The 17,381-nt window shown below is 65.4% G+C and overlaps 2 protein-coding genes across 2 annotated transcripts; one reads left to right on the forward strand and one right to left on the reverse strand.

The window, feature by feature from the left end:
- Positions 1 to 313: 313 nt before the first annotated feature.
- On the reverse strand, positions 314 to 3,235 carry DCTPP1 (dCTP pyrophosphatase 1). The gene is given in 5 exon segments (XM_075928761.1): positions 314 to 576; positions 579 to 775; positions 2,225 to 2,335; positions 2,422 to 2,513; positions 3,084 to 3,235. Coding segments are annotated over 5 exon segments (537 nt in total). The 5' UTR covers positions 3,105 to 3,235; the 3' UTR covers positions 314 to 460.
- A 5,746-nt stretch (positions 3,236 to 8,981) lies between these two features.
- On the forward strand, positions 8,982 to 15,709 carry QPRT (quinolinate phosphoribosyltransferase). Its single transcript, XM_075928758.1, has 6 exons — positions 8,982 to 9,127; positions 9,242 to 9,333; positions 12,209 to 12,313; positions 13,550 to 14,110; positions 14,926 to 15,057; positions 15,142 to 15,709. Exons 2-6 carry the CDS (start codon positions 9,289 to 9,291, stop codon positions 15,352 to 15,354), a joined length of 1,056 nt encoding a protein of 351 aa, XP_075784873.1. The 5' UTR covers positions 8,982 to 9,127; positions 9,242 to 9,288; the 3' UTR covers positions 15,355 to 15,709.
- The last annotated feature ends 1,672 nt before the right edge of the window (positions 15,710 to 17,381 follow it).

Below are 17,381 nucleotides of genomic sequence, written 5' to 3' on the forward strand. Positions count from 1 at the left end.
GGCAGCACCCCATGGAGCAAGCGCCTCTCGGGTTTAGAGAAGGGAGGAGCCCGCTCTGGAGTAGCCAGCTCAACAGCTCCCCAAATGCCTTCTTCCCCCCCCCCCCATTTCCTGCTCACCAGAGCCCCCTTTCGCAGTTCACCAGGGTCCCCCCATTCATCCCCTCCCTGGCACCTTCAATAAACTTGCCCCACTTGGACCACGGCTCCCCATGTCGGTTTCTGGGGCATGACCCCCCCCTTTGTTCCAGCCCCCAGGGGCATAGCCGTGAGGCAGAGCAGCCCCAAGAATGTACTCAACGGAGGAAACAGCCCCCTCCAAACCCAAAGGTTTTTATTACTTAAAAACAAGAACAAGAGAATCTTGGTGCCAAACTTGTGGGGCTGGAAAGGGAGGGGCGGGTGTAGAAATGGGGCAGCACAGGGGGCGACAGGGGATTGGCCGTCCCCCAGCAGCGCTCTCAGTCCTTCTGTGTCTCTGTGCCAGCCTGGCAGGCCGGGGAGCAGCCGTCGGGCAGTCCCTCCTGGCAGGCATCTGCGGGCTGGGCCTGGTAGTGGGTGTACTTGCGGGCCGAGCGTGGGCGCGGTCGGCCGGGTAGCGGACGCGGTTCCGGTCCAGCTTGCGCAGGGCGGCGCGGGGCAGATCCACCCCGCACTGCTGGGCCAGCGACACCAGGTAGAGCAAGACGTCGCTCAGTTCGTCCGCCAGCGCCGCACGCTCGTCCGGCACCCAGCCCGGCAGCCCCACCCGCGCCTCCGCCTCCGCCCGCCACTGGCTGTGGGGAGAGACGCACAAGGGGTCACACACGGCCCAGGGCTCCCCCACGCAGCCCGGCAGCCCCACCCGCGCCTCGACTGGCCGTGGGGAGAGACGCACAAGGGGTCACACGCGGCCCAGGGCTCCCCCACCCAGCCCGGCAGCCCCACCCCGCGCCTCCACTGGCCGTGGGGAGAGACGCACAAGGGGTCACACGCGGCCCAGGGCTCCCCCACCCAGCCCGGCAGCCCCACCCGCGCCTCCACTGGCCGTGGGGAGAGACGCACAAGGGGTCACACACGGCCCAGGGCTCCCCACCCAGCCCGGCAGCCCCGCCCACGCCTCCACTGGCCGTGGGGAGAGACGCACAAGGGGTCACACGTGGCCCAGGGCTCCCCCACGCAGCCCGGCAGCCCCACCCCGCGCCTCCACTGGCCGTGGGGAGAGACGCACAAGGGGTCACACGCGGCCCCAGGGCTCCCCCACCCAGCCCGGCAGCCCCGCCCGCGCCTCCACTGGCCGTGGGGAGAGACGCACAAGGGGTCACACGCGGCCCAGGGCTCCCCCACCCAGCCCGGCAGCCCCCACCCGCGCCTCCACTGGCCGTGGGGAGAGACGCACAAGGGGTCACACGCGGCCCAGGGCTCCCCCACCCAGCCCGGCAGCCCCACCCGCGCCTCCACTGGCCGTGGGGAGAGACGCACAAGGGGTCACACGCGGCCCAGGGCTCCCCCACCCAGCCCGGCAGCCCCGCCCGCGCCTCCACTGGCCGTGGGGAGAGACGCACAAGGGGTCACACGCGGCCCAGGGCTCCCCCACCCAGCCCGGCAGCCCCGCCCACGCCTCCACTGGCCGTGGGGAGAGACGCACAAGGGGTCACACGCGGCCCAGGGCTCCCCCACCCAGCCCGGCAGCCCCGCCCACGCCTCCCACTGGCCGTGGGGAGAGACGCACAAGGGGTCACACGCAGCCCAGGGCTCCCCCCACCCTGCCCAGCAGCCCCGCCCACGCCTCCACTGGCCGTGGGGAGAGACGCACAAGGGGTCACACGCGGCCCAGGGCTCCCCCACCCAGCCCGGCAGCCCCGCCCGCGCCTCCGCCTCCGCCCGCCACTGGCTGTGGGGAGAGACGCAGAAGGGGTCACACCCAGCCCGGCAGCCCCACCCGCGCCTCCGCCTCCGCCCGCCACTGGCTGTGGGGAGAGACGCACAAGGGGTCACACGCGGCCCAGGGTCGGCCACAGACACAGCACAGGGCGTGCCCGTCAGGGCAGACAGGGAGCTCCTCTCCATCGGGGGCTCCGGGACAGAGACACCCCCACCCGCAGAACTGGCTTGGCCATGGAGAGGTTCTTTCCACCTGCCCCAGCCCCTCTCTTGCCCCATCCAGCCAGGGAGGGAGGGAGCCGGGTCAGGTCTGTCCCCTCCCCCCAGCTTACTCCCGGGGTCCCCCCCAGCCCAATACTCACAACAGCTCGGCCACTTCCCCCACTTCGCCCACCAGAGCCAGCACCAGGTTCCGGGGCTGATGGAACCGGCCCCAGCCCCGCTCGGCCACGAACTCGGCCTGGAGACGCCGGCTGCACACGGCAGGGGGAGAAGAAGGTGAGTGGCTGGGCTGCGGGGCAGGAGCGGGGCAGCGGGGGGCGGGGCTGGGGTAACTCACATGTCCTCCAGGGAGGGGTCAGTGCTGAATGCGAAAGCCCCGGGCCCCCCCCCCTCCGCTCCCTGCTCTCCGGCTCCTGGGATCCGCGTCTCCTGCAGGAACCAGAGGGAACAAGGTGACTCCGGACCCCAGCCCCGTCCCCGTGCGCCCCGCACTACGCCCGCGACCCCCCCACGGGCCCTCGGCGCGCTACGTCGGAGCACCGGGGGAGGGGGCAGCGGCAGAGCTGGGGGGCAGGGCCGGGAGTGTGGGGGGGCGCTGGGGGCACAGCAGGGCTGGGGGGGCAGGGCCGGGAGTGTGGGGGGGCGCTGGGGGCACAGCAGGGCTGGGGGGGCAGAGGCGGGAGTGTGGGGGGGGCGCTGGGGGGCAGAGGCGGGAGTGTGGGGGGGCGCTGGGGGCACAGCAGGGCTGGGGGGCAGAGGCGGGAGTGTGGGGGGGCGCTGGGGGCACAGCAGGGCTGGGGGGCAGAGGCGGGAGTGTGGGGGGGCGCTGGGGGGCGGGGGCTGGGGGCGGAGGGGGGCACCGGCAGGCTGGGGGGGCTGGAGCGTGGAGGGGTGATGGGGGAACGGGGGGGGCAGAGGCTGCGCCGCGCGCGGCCGCTGGAAAGCGGGGGGGGGGGGGCAAAGAGGCAGTGGCCCCCGGGCCGCATCTGGCCCCCGCACCTGGCTGCCCGGCCCGGCCATGCCTCCTAGAGCCCCGCATCGCAGCCTGCGCCCTCCAGCCAATGAGCGCGGGGCCCGGCCCGGCCAGCCAATCAGCGTGCCCGAGGGACCGAGCGCGCGGCCCGGGGCGTAGGGCTGAGCGGAGGCTGTCCCCTTCCCGGGGAGGGGCAGGGGGCGGGGCCTAGGAGCCGGGGTTCGGCGGGGGCGGGGCCGAGTTACGCCGGGTAGGGCACGCGCCTTTGCCTGGGACACGTGGTGCCCCCTCCCCCCCGTAGCCCCCCGCCCGTGTGAACGCGCTCGCTCCGGAGCGGCTCCGCGCCAGCGGCCTGTGCGGGTGTCCGGGCGCGCGCCCGGGTCCCGGTTCGTACCGCGCTGCCCCTGCAGCCACGTGCTGCTCAGGGAGCGCTGGCCCCGGCCTAGGTAACTGCCCCTGTGCCCCCCCCCGTGCCCCCCCGTGCCACTGCTGCCCTGTGCCCCCCCGTGCCCCCCCGTGCCACTGCTGCCCTGTGCCCCCCCGTGCCCCCCCGTGCCACTGCTGCCCTGTGCCCCCCCGTGCCACTGCTGCCCTGTGCCCCCCCGTGCCCCCCCGTGCCACTGCTGCCCTGTGCCCCCCCGTGCCCCCCCCGTGCCACTGCTGCCCTGTGCCCCCCCGTGCCACTGCTGCCCTGTGCCCCCCCGTGCCCCCCCCGTGCCACTGCTGCCCTGTGCCCCCCCGTGCCACTGCTGCCCTGTGCCCCCCCGTGCCCCCCCGTGCCACTGCTGCCCTGTGCCCCCCCGTGCCACTGCTGCCCTGTGCCCCCCCGTGCCCCCCCGTGCCACTGCTGCCCTGTGCCCCCCCGTGCCACTGCTGCCCTGTGCCCCCCCGTGCCCCCCCGTGCCACTGCTGCCCTGTGCCCCCCCCGTGCCACTGCTGTCCCGCCCCCCCCGTGCCACTGCTGTCCCGCCCCTCCGTGGCATTTCTGCCCTGTATCCCCCCCCCCGTGTCACTGCTGCCCTGAGCCCCGACCCCCGCGGCATTTCTGCCCTGTGCCCCCCATTGCGTTTCTGCCCTGTGTCCCCCCCCCCCCCCGTGCCACTGCTGTCGTGGGCCCCCCATGCCATTGCTTGTCAGCTGCCAGGCAGGTGTTTCCAGCACCCAGCCACCAATGGGCCCTTGCCAGCCATGTGCAGAATAATTGTTTTCAATGTGCACCGAGGCGTGTAGGCTGCGCACCACCAGGAGACACAGGCTAGCGGCTGCGGGCGCTCTGCCAATCAGTCGGGCCGCACTGGACTCTGAGCAGCCACATAAGTGCACAGCTTACAGGAAACCCTGTAACAGGTGAAACATGTCTGCACCGCACAGGGTGGGGGCTCCCCGTGGAACCTGGCCACACATGTCTGCACCACGCAGGGTGGAGTCTCCCCCTGTAACCTGGTGACACGTGTCTGCATGATGCAGGGTGGGGCTCCCCGTGGAACCCAGTGACACGTGTCTGCACCACGCAGGGTGGGGGCTCCCCGTGGAACCCAGCGACACGTGTCTGCACCACGCAGTGTGGGGGCTCCCCGTGGAACCCAGCGACACGTGTCTGCACCACGCAGGGTGGTGGCTCCCCGTGGAACCCAGTGACACGTGTCTGCATGATGCAGGGTGGGGCTCCCCGTGGAACCCAGTGACACGTGTCTGCACCACGCAGGGTGGGGGCTCCCCGTGGAACCCAGCGACACGTGTCTGCACCACGCAGTGTGGGGGCTCCCCGTGGAACCCAGCGACACGTGTCTGCACCACGCAGGGTGGTGGCTCCCCGTGGAACCCAGTGACACGTGTCTGCACGGTGCAGGGTGGGGCTCCCCGTGGAACCCAGCGACACGTGTCTGCACCACGCAGTGTGGGGGCTCCCCGTGGAACCCAGCGACACGTGTCTGCACCACGCAGGGTGGTGGCTCCCCGTGGAACCCAGTGACATGTGTCCTGCACCACGCAGGGTGGGGGGCTCCCCGTGGAACCCAGCGACACGTGTCTGCACCACGCAGGGTGGGGGCTCCCCGTGGAACCCAGCGACACGTGTCTGACGGTGCAGGGTGGGGCTCCCCGTGGAACCCAGCGACACGTGTCTGACGGTGCAGGGTGGGGCTCCCCGTGGAACCCAGCGACACGTGTCTGACGGTGCAGGGTGGGGCTCCCCGTGGAATCCAGCGACACGTGTCTGACGGTGCAGGGTGGGGGCTCCCCGTGGAACCCAGTGACACGTGTCTGACGGTGCAGGGTGGGGGCTCCCCGTGGAACCCAGCGACACGTGTCTGACGGTGCAGGGTGGGGGCTCCCCGTGGAACCCGGCGACACGTGTCTGACGGTGCAGGGTGGGGCTCCCCGTGGAACCCGGCGACACGTGTCTGACGGTGCAGGGTGGGGCTCCCCGTGGAACCCGGTGACACGTGTCTGACGGTGCAGGGTGGGGCTCCCCGTGGAACCCGGCGACACGTGTCTGACGGTGCAGGGTGGGGCTCCCCGTGGAACCCGGCGACACGTGTCTGACGGTGCAGGGTGGGGCTCCCCCGTGGAACCCGGTGACACGTGTCTGACGGTGCAGGGTGGGGCTCCCCGTGGAACCCGGCGACACGTGTCTGACGGTGCAGGGTGGGGGCTCCCCGTGGAACCCAGCGACACGTGTCTGACGGTGCAGGGTGGGGCTCCCTGTGGAACCCAGCGACACGTGTCTGACGGTGCAGGGTGGGGGCTCCCCGTGGAACCCGGTGACACGTGTCTGACGGTGCAGGGTGGGGCTCCCCGTGGAACCCGGCGACACGTGTCTGACGGTGCAGGGTGGGGGCTCCCCGTGGAACCCGGCGACACGTGTCTGACGGTGCAGGGTGGGGCTCCCCGTGGAACCCAGCGACACGTGTCTGACGGTGCAGGGCTGCCGAGGCCCGGCCATGCTGTGTATGTGTTTGCAGAGCCAGGGTTTGTCATGGGCCGTCTCGGGCCGTCCCCCCTCCTGCTTGTGCACATGAGCGCTGAGCCGGTCCGGTCTCTGCGTGGGGAAAAGCCGACAATAGGTCCCACGATGTGAGCGGCTCGTCTCCCCTGCAGGTGCCAAGGCTGCTTTGGGACAGAGGGAGGCGCTGGCGTTCCCGGCGGGAGACCAGGTGGGTGCAGTGTCCGTGCTGGCTCCACGTGTTGTGGGCATTGGGCGTTGCCTTCCTCCCAGGCTCACCGGGCGCTCTGCAGCGGGCAGGGACCCCCAGAGAAACCTTCCTGCTTCCATCCCCGGCCTTCCAGCCACTCGCCTCCTTGGCCTGTCTTCTCACCCGCCCTCAGTGCCCGGCCTGGGCCAGCCTCTCTGCTCCAAGCCGCTGCTTTTCCTCGGGCTCAGCGCCGAGGCGGCGTGTCAAAGGGCTGGAACGCCACGTCCGGTCTCTGGAGGTGTGGTGTGGTGCCCTGTGCCCGCTGGGTCCCTGGCACGGGGAGGCCCGCTGGAGTGCGTGTGGGACGTTAGGAAGGGCAGGAGACGCACGCTGTCCGGGCACCCCCACGCCTCGCTTGGCAGCGGAGTGGTGCGAGCCGGCGGCGGGCGAGACCGCAAGGAAAGCAAAGGGAAGGCTGGGGAGCTGTGTGCGCTGGGCGCTTGGTGGGGGACACTCGGAACACCTCCCAGGTCTGCCCTGCTTGGAACGCCCCAACCTAGCCTTGCCCTTGCCACGAAGGAGCAGGCATTGAGGGCCCCTCCAAATTACCCACTCGCCCCAGAGGCTCCTTAGAGCAGGCTCACAGTATGGGGAAGAATTAGGGGTCCCACAGTGCGGGCTGCATCTTGGGGACCCCCCATGGCATTTGTTTTGATAGGAGGTACTTGGTGAACCCGCACGCGAGGGCATGGCTGGCCTCGCTGACTGCCCGGTGCCTAACACCGCCAGCAATGCTCCCGCTGCTTTTTTCCATCCGTGTGCGGAATGCATTTTGTTCCATGCACCGAGGCATGTGCGGACACGCACCCCCAGGAGAAACACAGGCTGCCGGCTGCGGGGTAGCTCTGCTAATCAGCTGGGCAGTATCTGAATCCCGACCACCCAAGCGTCTCCACTCCCAGGGAGAGAACTCAGCACTGTGCACCCTTCGGTGGGCTCCTGCAGACAGGGTCTGCCCGGCTGCGAGCATGAAGAGCCAAGGGCCTCCCCGCAAAGCGGACGCCCCTTCGTGCTTTGTCTGCGTGTCTTACGCCTGCGAGCGCCCTGTGCTCGGGGTGATCCGGGCCTTGATTTGTTTCAGGACCCGGCTTTTCCCTGAACGGCTGCAGGAGGCCACACAGGATGACAGGTAAGCAGAGGGGCTCCCGTTTTCTGAACCGTGCCGCCAGGCACCCCGGCTGGGGCGTTTTGTGGGAAATCCACATTCTTGTGCCCTGACCTCGCCTGTCCCGAGTTCCTCTGCCTTCACCGGCTTAAAGTCTCGCAGGCGCTCCCCGTGTCTCAACTGAAATCCATTTCCGTGCCTCTGAAGCTTATCGACCCTGCTCCTACCCACTATGCCCTACTGCCACCCCACAGTCCTGGCTCCCAGCCTCATTCTCAGCCCATAGGCCCAGGGCAGGTGAGGCTGGCGTTTTGCTGTGGTGTCTTACCTGTCTGCTTCTGACTCCCCTGAGCACCTAGCGAGCAAAGAAGGCAAAGATACAGATGTCTGCGAGATAGGGGGAGTGATACACAGTCATTGCTACACATTATACACGATCCACACAGTGTACCTGGGAGAATGGGTGCCTGTAGCTCCACCCACAGTTCCCAGGCTCCGCCTACTCCCCCTTAACAGCCCTACTATCCTCAGTTAAAAATCGTAGCTGTCACCTTCCATCTTGCTATCAGTAGGTTCCAGAGTTAACACCCCCCTTTGCCCCCGATCTGAATGCGGGCGGCCGTGTGAGGGCCGGGCGCTGCCCATGTGCTGCTACACTCACATTCACTGGGTGAAATGTTTTCTTCAGGGAAATCCTTTGAGGAAAAAATCGCCCGGGTGTTGGCGTACAAGAGGAGACTCAGTTACCCTGAAGGAATGAATAAATACGGCAGATTCAACCTGCGTCGATTTGCTGCCAAATTTTCTTTGGAAGGCAAGCAAAACGTTCACAGCGCGTCCTGATTTCTCCCCTCCCTGCCCCGGGTGTTCACCGGACCTTCACTGGGGGCCACTGGTTTCTTCCCCTCTCCCAAAATGTCTCCCTTGCTGCGTCTGTAGGCGCTGCTACAAATGCGCACATGGGGACCCCCTCGCCCGGCATTGGGGTGCGTACGGTACCAGTTCCACGGCAGACGAGTGTATGGGGTAAATGTTCCCTACCTTCCCTGTTGTTTAATTGCACACGTCTCGGGGAAGGGGCGTGTTAGACTTAAAAAGCAATGGTTGTGTAGCACCTTAGAGACGAACCAAAAAATATGTAGCTAATACCATGAGTTTTCGTAGGCTGTGCCCACAAAAGCTCACGATATTAGCTACATATTTTTTGGTTCGTCTCTAAGGTGCTACACAACCATTGTTCAAGTGTTTTTATTTCTCACGCGTTTCCTCCTCCAGCCACCGCCCCTCGAGGTTCCCCGAGCTCCGATTTCCAGCCTAGAAAAGTCAGCGTCTCATTCTCAGCAGACGTTGAGTTGCTTGGAAGGCCTGATGAGCTGCCCAGATGCTGTTGAGATGCAGACGAGTTGAGGCTACGAGTTTGTGTCGCGTCCTTTTAGTACCAAGTCACGGCCCTGGTGAAGGGCAATAAAGGAAAATGCCAGAGACCCGGGACCTCTCCGTGGCTCTGATTAAAAATATGTAGGAGACCGTGGGGCATTTGTGGGAGCTGCCGGGCAGACCCTCTCTCCCTGTGTTCCCGGCAGAGGGGATGCTCTTCCGCTGGGCCAAGGGCCGGAAGGTGGAGGTGGTGCACACCAGGGCACGGGCCCTGCAGCTGTTCGAGCAGAGCCACGACAGTGCCCACGGCGGGCACCACGGCATCATGAAAACCCGGTTGGCGCTGACCCGGCGCTACTACTGGCCCAGCATGACGAAGGACATCAGCGAGTGGGTCTGTAGCGCCTCAAGCCGGCCGGCCGCGTGGGCCGGACCCCTGCCCCCTCCCTCTCCCCGCCGTGGGAGCAGGGCCGGAGCCTAATGGTAGCGTGCGCCTCCCTCCCACCAGGTGCAGCAGTGCCCAACGTGCCAGAAGGGAGGGCAGACGGCAGGCCCATGGCACGGAAAAGGGTGAACTTTGGACGTGCAGACGGCTGCAAGGTACCCTCAGCACTGTCGCACACGCGGGGCACGCACACGCAGGCACAGACACACGCACACGCATGCACACGCAGATGGGCACGCGTGTTGTACTTAGAAGAAGCACTCGGGATCTTTTTCAGGGGGATAAGGCAACACGCCGCGTTTATTGATCACACATAGAATAATCAATACTTATCATATGCATAGGACACATCACACGCAGGCACTCTCACACACGCACACGCACACGCCATCCGCTTGGTACCAAAAGTTGCTCCCCCTCCCTGCACTGGCCAGGTGAGTTAGATGGGGGCGGGGTGGAGCCGGGCTTCTGCTGATCCGGATCGATGCTCCCATGTTGACAAGAGGAAAACCCGGGGTCCCTCTGCAAGACGCCTCCTATTTCTCCCCCATATGCAGCCAATTAGCCATCACCTGGCCTTTCCCAACGCTGCTCCAGAGAGAGCTTCCAAGGGCAGGCGCTCCCTGCTAGACTCCCCAGGCGTCTGTCTGTCCAGTCTTAACCAGCTCACTTTGCAGGGATTGGCTTGGGGCTGGCTCCCAGCCCTTCTCCACCCTGGCAGCTGCTGCTGGAGGGGCTCCCCTTCCATTCCCCGTTCACAGCTCGTTCATTCAACAGGGCAACCGAGGAAAGGGGGGAGCTCAAAGACAGTTTCTCTCACAAGATCTAGATCTCTCAATACAAAGTTCTAGAGAAATGTTCCAGGGATTCTATACGGACACTGAACAACGATAGATCGAAAAGGACAAGATCTTAATACAATATTACAGGGATTTCTCCACACGCGCACAAGCTCACACACATAGGCACACTCATGGGCACAAACACAGGCACACATGCACAGACACACATGGAGACACGTGGGCACATGCACAGACGCGCACACAGGCATGCACACACACAGACATGCACACATGCTCACACAGGGACAGGTCTGTCGGGGGGGGGCGGGGAAGCGGTTGTGCACAGGGACAGGCCTGTCGGGGGGGGGGGGGAGCGGTTGTGCACAGGGACAGGCCTGTCGGGGGGGGGGGAGCGGTTGTGCACAGGGACAGGCCTGTCTGGGGGGGGGGGCGGGGAAGCGGTTGTGCACAGGGACAGGCCTGTCGGGGGGGGGGAGCAGTTGTGCACAGGGACAGGCCTGTGGGGGGGGAGCGGTTGTGCACAGGGACAGGCCTGTCTGGGGGGGGGGAGCGGTTGTGCACAGGGACAGGCCTGTCCGGGGGGGAAGCGGTTGTGCACAGGGACAGGCCTGTCTGGGGGGGGGCGGGGAAGCGGTTGTGCACAGGGACAGGCCTGTCTGGGGGGGGGGAGCGGTTGTGCACAGGGACAGGCCTGTCTGGGGGGGGGGGGAGCGGTTGTGCACAGGGACAGGCCTGTCGGGGGGAGGGGGGAGCGGTTGTGCACAGGGACAGGCCTGTCTGGGGGGGGGGGGAGCGGTTGTGCACAGGGACAGGCCTCTGTCTGGGGGGGGGAGCGGTTGTGCACAGGGACAGGCCTGTCGGGGGGAGGGGGGAGCGGTTGTACACAGGGACAGGCCTGTCGGGGGGGGGGGAGCGGTTGTGCACAGGGACAGGCCTGTCGGGGGGAGGGGGGAGCGGTTGTGCACAGGGACAGGCCTGTCGGGGGGGGGGAGCGGTTGTGCACAGGGACAGGCCTGTCTGGGGGGGGGGGGGGAGCGGTTGTGCACAGGGACAGGCCTGTCGGGGGGAGGGGGAGCGGTTGTACACAGGGACAGGCCTGTCTGGGGGGGGGGGAGCGGTTTGTGCACAGGGACAGGCCTGTCGGGGGGGGAGGGGGAAGCGGTTGTGCACAGGGACAGGCCTGTCGGGGGGGGGGGGGAGCGGTTGTGCACAGGGACAGGCCTGTCGGGGGGGGGGGGAGGGGGGAGCGGTTGTGCACAGGGACAGGCCTGTCTGGGGGGGGGGAGCGGTTTGTGCACAGGGACAGGCCTGTCGGGGGGGGGAGGGGGAAGCGGTTGTGCACAGGGACAGGCCTGTCGGGGGGGGGGGAGGGGGGAGCGGTTGTGCACAGGGGACAGGCCTGTCTGGGGGGGGGGAGCGGTTGTGCACAGGGACAGGCCCTGTCTGGGGGGGGGGGAGCGGTTGTGCACAGGGACAGGCCTGTCGGGGGGGGGGGGAGCGGTTGTGCACAGGGACAGGCCTGTCTGGGGGGGGGGAGCGGTTGTGCACAGGGACAGGCCTGTCGGGGGGGGGAGGGGGGGAGCGGTTGTGCACAGGGACAGGCCTGTCTGGGGGGGGGGGGAGCGGTTGTGCACAGGGACAGGCCTGTCTGGGGGGGGGGGGGAGCGGTTGTGCACAGGGACAGGCCTGTCGGTGGGGGGGGAGGGGGGAGCGGTTGTGCACAGGGACAGGCCTGTCGGGGGGGGAGGGGGAAGCGGTTGTGCACAGGGACAGGCCTGTTGGGGGGGGGGGAGCGGTTGTGCACAGGGACAGGCCCTGTCGGGGGGGGGGAGTGGTTGTGCACAGGGACAGGCCTGTCTGGGGGGGGGGAGCGGTTGTGCACAGGGACAGGCCTGTCTGGGGGGGGGAGCGGTTGTGCACAGGGACAGGCCTGTCGGGGGGGGGGGGAGTGGTTGTGCACAGGGACAGGCCTGTCTGGGGGGGGGGGGGAGCGGTTGTGCACAGGGACAGGCCTGTCTGGGGGGGGGGGAGCGGTTGTGCACAGGGACAGGCCTGTCTGGGGGGGGGAGCGGTTGTACACAGGGACAGGCCTGTCGGGGGGGGGGGGGGAGTGGTTGTGCACAGGGACAGGCCTGTCGGGGGTGGGGCAGCTGTTTACACTCCCTTTAAAGTGCTTGGGTGTTTTCTCAGACCCCTCTGTCCCCACCCCCTCCCATCCCCCGGCCAGCCCCTCCCACCCCCCGACCCCTCCCATGCAGGGCAGTTTGTCCGTCCCCGGTCTCCGTCCAGCTGTCCCTCACTCCAGGACGCTGCTGCTGGGAGGCGTTGTCAGGTAAGAGCCCCCTGCCCACGGGTCCCTGCCCCCCAGGGCCCCCCAGCCCTCGGGGTCGGTGGCAGGGGGCTGGGAGTTCCTCAGCCCGGTTTGTTTGCTTTGTACTGACCAGGCTGGCTTGGACTTTGCCGTGTGCTCGGGGAGGGGGACGGTGCAGACAGGGCGGGGTGAGGGGGAGATGCCGAGAGGATCCCGCTGTGGGGTGGAGAGGGGAGAGCTGGGAGTGACCCCTTCTCTGTCTTCCCTGGTGGCATGAGAGAGGGGGCCCAGGAGTCCAGAGGAAAAGGGGGAATGGGGCATTGTGGGGGGCAGGGCGCTGGCCATGGGGAGTGCTCCCAGCCTCTCTGGCCAGTGTCTCCCAGCAGGGGGCGCTGTGGGGGGGCAAGGCACTGACTGGTGGGGGGGGAGCTCCCAGCTACTCCAGCCCTGGCTTGTCCCAGCAGGGGGCACTGTGGGGAGGGGCTGAGAGGGCACTGGCTGCTGGGGGGGGGGGGGGTTCCTGGCTACTCCAGCCCCGGCCTGTCCCAGCAGGGGGCGCTGTGGGGAGGGGGCAGGGCACTGGCTGCTGAGGGGGGGTTTCCTGGCTACTCCAGCCCCGGCCTGTCCCAGCAGGGGGCGCTGTGGGGAGGGGGCAGGGCACTGGCTGCTGAGGGGGGGTTTCCTGGCTACTCCAGCCCCGGCCTGTCCCAGCAGGGGGCGCTGTGCGGAGGGGCTGGGAGGGCACTGGCTGCTGGGGGGGGGGTTTCCTGGCTACTCCAGCCCCGGCCTGTCCCAGCAGGGGGCGCTGTGCGGAGGGGCTGGGAGGGCACTGGCTGCTGGGGGGGGGGTTTCCTGGCTACTCCAGCCCCGGCCTGTCCCAGCAGGGGGCGCTGTGCGGAGGGGCTGGGAGGGCACTGGCTGCTGGGGGGGGGGTTTCCTGGCTACTCCAGCCCCGGCCTGTCCCAGCAGGGGGCGCTGTGCGGAGGGACTGGGAGGGCACTGGCTGCTGAGGGGGGGGGGGTTTCCTGGCTACTCCAGCCCCGGCCTGTCCCAGCAGGGGGCGCTGTGCCGAGGGGCTGGGAGGGCTGGCCAAGGGAGTTGCTCCGGCCTAGGACTCTCCCAGCAGGACTGCGCTGGCTCTGGCCCCAGTTCCCCTGTTCCTCCACTGGGTGGCTCCCTAGAGAGCCCCTGCCTCGTGGGAGCAGCGCACGCTCTGGTACGTCTTTGCCCCAGTGCCTCTATGGTTTCCCATTGCAGTCTGGTGCTATGACCTCCCGCCCGGATCTCGCCCACCTCCTCCCGCCCCCCCGTGTGCGCCAGCTGGTCCGGGACTGGCTCCGAGAGGATGCCCCGGCCTTTGACCCTGCTGGCTGCACTGTGGGGGAGCGCCTGGGGCTCGCCGTCCTCCTCTGCAAGTCTCCCGGGGTGCTGGCTGGCTGCCCCTTCTTTGACGCCGTCTTCAGCGAGCTGGGCTGCACCGTGGAGTGGTTCCAGCCCGAGGGGGCCTGGCTGGAGCCTGTGGCCCGCGTGGCCGAAGTCCGCGGCAAAGCCCGACATCTGTTGCTCGGGGAGAGGACGGCTCTGAACTGCCTGGGACGGTGCAGCGGGGTGGCCACGGCCGCGGGGCGGGTCTGCCGGCTGGCGCGGGAGGCCGGCTGGCGCGGGCTCGTGGCCGGCACGAGGAAGACCACGCCGGGGTTCCGGCTAGCGGAGAAGTACGCCCTGCTGGTGGGGGGAGCGTCGGGCCACCGCTACGACCTGGGGAGCCTCGTCATGCTGAAGGACAACCACGTCTGGGCTGCGGGAGGGATTGCTCAGGTAAGGGGGCAGGCCCCAGTCCCCCTCCCCGTCTCTGCAGACGCCTGGATCCTATCCCCACCTCTGGGCATGCTGGGGGCGGGCCTCCCACCTGGATGCCTGGGTCCCCTTCCCCATCCTGGTTTCTATGGGGCTCCCCAGGGGAGTGATCTTGGACATCTGGGACCCACTCCGGTCTGTGGGAGGGCAGCGATGGGGGTCACGGCTCTGGACGCCTGGGACCCACTCCGGTCTGTGGGAGGGCAGCGATGGGGGTCACGGCTCTGGACGCCTGGGACCCACTCCGGTCTGTGGGAGGGCAGCGATGGGGGTCACGGCTCTGGACGCCTGGGACCCACTCCGGTCTGTGGGAGGGCAGCGATGGGGGTCACGGCTCTGGACGCCTGGGACCCACTCCGGTCTGTGGGAGGGCAGCGATGGGGGTCACGGCTCTGGACGCCTGGGACCCACTCCGGTCTGTGGGAGGGCAGCGATGGGGGTCACGGCTCTGGACGCCTGGGACCCACTCCGGTCTGTGGGAGGGCAGCGATGGGGGTCACGGCTCTGGACGCCTGGGACCCACTCCGGTCTGTGGGAGGGCAGCGATGGGGGTCACGGCTCTGGACGCCTGGGACCCACTCCGGTCTGTGGGAGGGCAGCGATGGGGGTCACGGCTCTGGACGCCTGGGACCCACTCCGGTCTGTGGGAGGGCAGCGATGGGGGTCACGGCTCTAAGACGCCTGGGACCCACTCCGGTCTGTGGGAGGGCAGCGATGGGGGTCACGGTTCCAGGCGCCTGGCTCTCGTTTCCCACCCGCACTCTGTCCATCCACAGGCAGTGCAGACAGCCCAGCGGGTGGCCGGTTTTCATCTGAAGCTGGAGGTGGAGTGTCGGTCGCTGGAAGAGGCTTTGGAAGCCGCAGAGGCCGGCTCTGATATCGTCATGCTCGATAACTTCTCCCCAGAGGTACCCGGGGGCTTGGGGGCTACCAGATGGGGCGGCAGGACCCCCCAGACCTCTCCCTGATAACCCTGATCCTCTTCCCTCTAGGACTTGCATTCTGCCGCCCGCGCGCTGAAAGACGCCCACCCCCGGGTGATGGTGGAAGCCAGCGGGGGCATCTCGGAGGAGAATGTCTCCCAATTCTTCGGCCCATGTATAGACGTCCTTTCTCTGGGATGCCTCACCCAGTCGGCCCAAGCCGTGGATTTTTCCCTCAAAATCTGTCGGGAGAATCCGGCCCCAAAAGATTTTGCCTTCTAAGACCATGAGCCTCTGTTTTCAAGATAAGAGTGTGGAGTTGTAGCCCAGTGAAATCATGGGTCAGGGCGTTTCATAGATTAGCAGATACAGGTATCTCTTGTCTTCCACGTACCATATGCTGTCTTGAGTTTCTCACCTTGAATCTCTCCTAAGCACCCTCAGTTACTAAATTTCCTGAACTGGGAGTAAAATTTTAGCTTTGTAAACTCATGTGGTGGGGAGTTCCACTGACTACTGATTGAATTTGCCTTCCTTCAGAAATGTGCTACCTTTATTTTCCCAATGCGATTCTGTCCTAAGATGCTAAATTTTCTCAGCCATGTGTCAAAATCATGTGTCTGGGAGTTCCAGAGGTTAACTGATACATTTATTTCGTATGTTCCCTCCAAGAGGTGCTGTTTTGATTTGTGCACTTGAATTTTTCCTGAAGAGCCATCACATGCTAAATTTTCAAAAGCAGCATGGGATGTTTTAGCTTCCTAAAATCACGTGGCACAGTGTGTTCCACAACTTAATGGTTAAAATCATTTTACATCTTTCCTCAGAAATGTGCTATCTTGAGTTTACATTCTTGAATCAGTCCTAAGAAGTATCAGATCCAAATTTCCTTAGCCCCATGTGAAATTGTAACTCCATGAAATCATGTGGCAGAGCATTCCATAGGTTAACAGACAAACATACCTAATTTCTTCACATCAAAACCTGCTGTGACATCCAGAAGTTATAGGAAAACACCTAGGCTACGTCTACACTGGCATGATTTTCCGGAAATGCTTGTAACGGAAAAGGTTTTCCGTTAGAAGTATTTCCAGAAAAGCGCGTCCAGATTGACAGGACACTTTTCCGGAAAAGCACTTTTTCCGGAAAAGCATCCGTGGCCAATCTAGACACGCTTTTCCGCAAAAAAGCCCCGATCCTCATTTTTGCGATCGGGGCTTTTTCGCGGAAAACACTACTGTGCTGTCTACACTGGCCCTTTTCCGGAACAGTTTTCCGGAAAAAGACTTTTGCCCGAACAGGAGCAGCATAGTTTTTCCGGAAAAGCACTGATGATTTTACATGAGATCGTCAGTGCTTGTCCGGAAATTCAAGCAGCCAGTGTAGACAGCTGGCAAGTTTTTCTGGAAAAGCGGCTGATTTTCCGGAATAACTTGCCAGTGTAGACACAGCCCTAGGATGCGTCTAAACTGGCAAGATTTTGCGCAAAAGCACTGACTTTGTAATGTAATGTAATGCGCAAATACTTTCACACTCCCGCTCGGGGAAAAAGCCCCCTTGCGCAAGTAGACAGGGAAGAACTGTTTTGCGCAAAAAAGCCCCGATGGCTAAAATGGCGTCTAGACTGGCCACGGATGCTTTTCCGCAAAAGCACTTTTTGGGCACAAGCATCCGTGCCAATCTAGATGCGCTTTTGCGGAAATACTTTTAACAGAAAAGTTTTTCCGTTAAAAGTATTTGCGCAAAATCCTGCCAGTCTGGACGCAGCCCTAGGCTCTGTCTACACTGCAGGGTTTTTGCGCAAGAAGCCTTTTGCGGAAGAGTTCTTGCGCAGAAACGTCTCGTGCAAAAGCGTGTCCAGACTTCAAAGCACATCACTTTTGCAATGTGCTTTTGTGCAAGAGCGTGGCCACGCTGCATGGACACTCTTGTGCAAGAAAGCTCTGGTGACCATGCACAGAATGGCCGTCAGAGCACTTGTGCTTTTTCGGATAGGCTCTTTTTGCATGAGAAACCCCTGTGGAGCGTCCACGCCTGCTTTTTTGCACAAGAGCTGTGGCGCATGAAGGAGTTGTGCCCCACAGAAGGAGGTTTACTACACCGCACAAAGCCCTCTGTCCTGACTGTAGATTTTCTTGTGCGAACACGCGCTTGAGGTTTTTTGCGCACAAAGCTTGTGGTATAAACACAGCCCTGCAGACTTCAGTGGGACCAGGGTTTCAACCACTGCCACTTCATTAGCCCACCTTGATCCCTTGTGCCCCACCCCAGAAGCAGCTACAGCAGGACAGACTAGGACACCAGGAGAG

This window comes from Pelodiscus sinensis, chromosome 4 (assembly GCF_049634645.1).
Source record: "Pelodiscus sinensis isolate JC-2024 chromosome 4, ASM4963464v1, whole genome shotgun sequence".
NCBI lineage: Eukaryota > Metazoa > Chordata > Testudines > Trionychidae > Pelodiscus > Pelodiscus sinensis.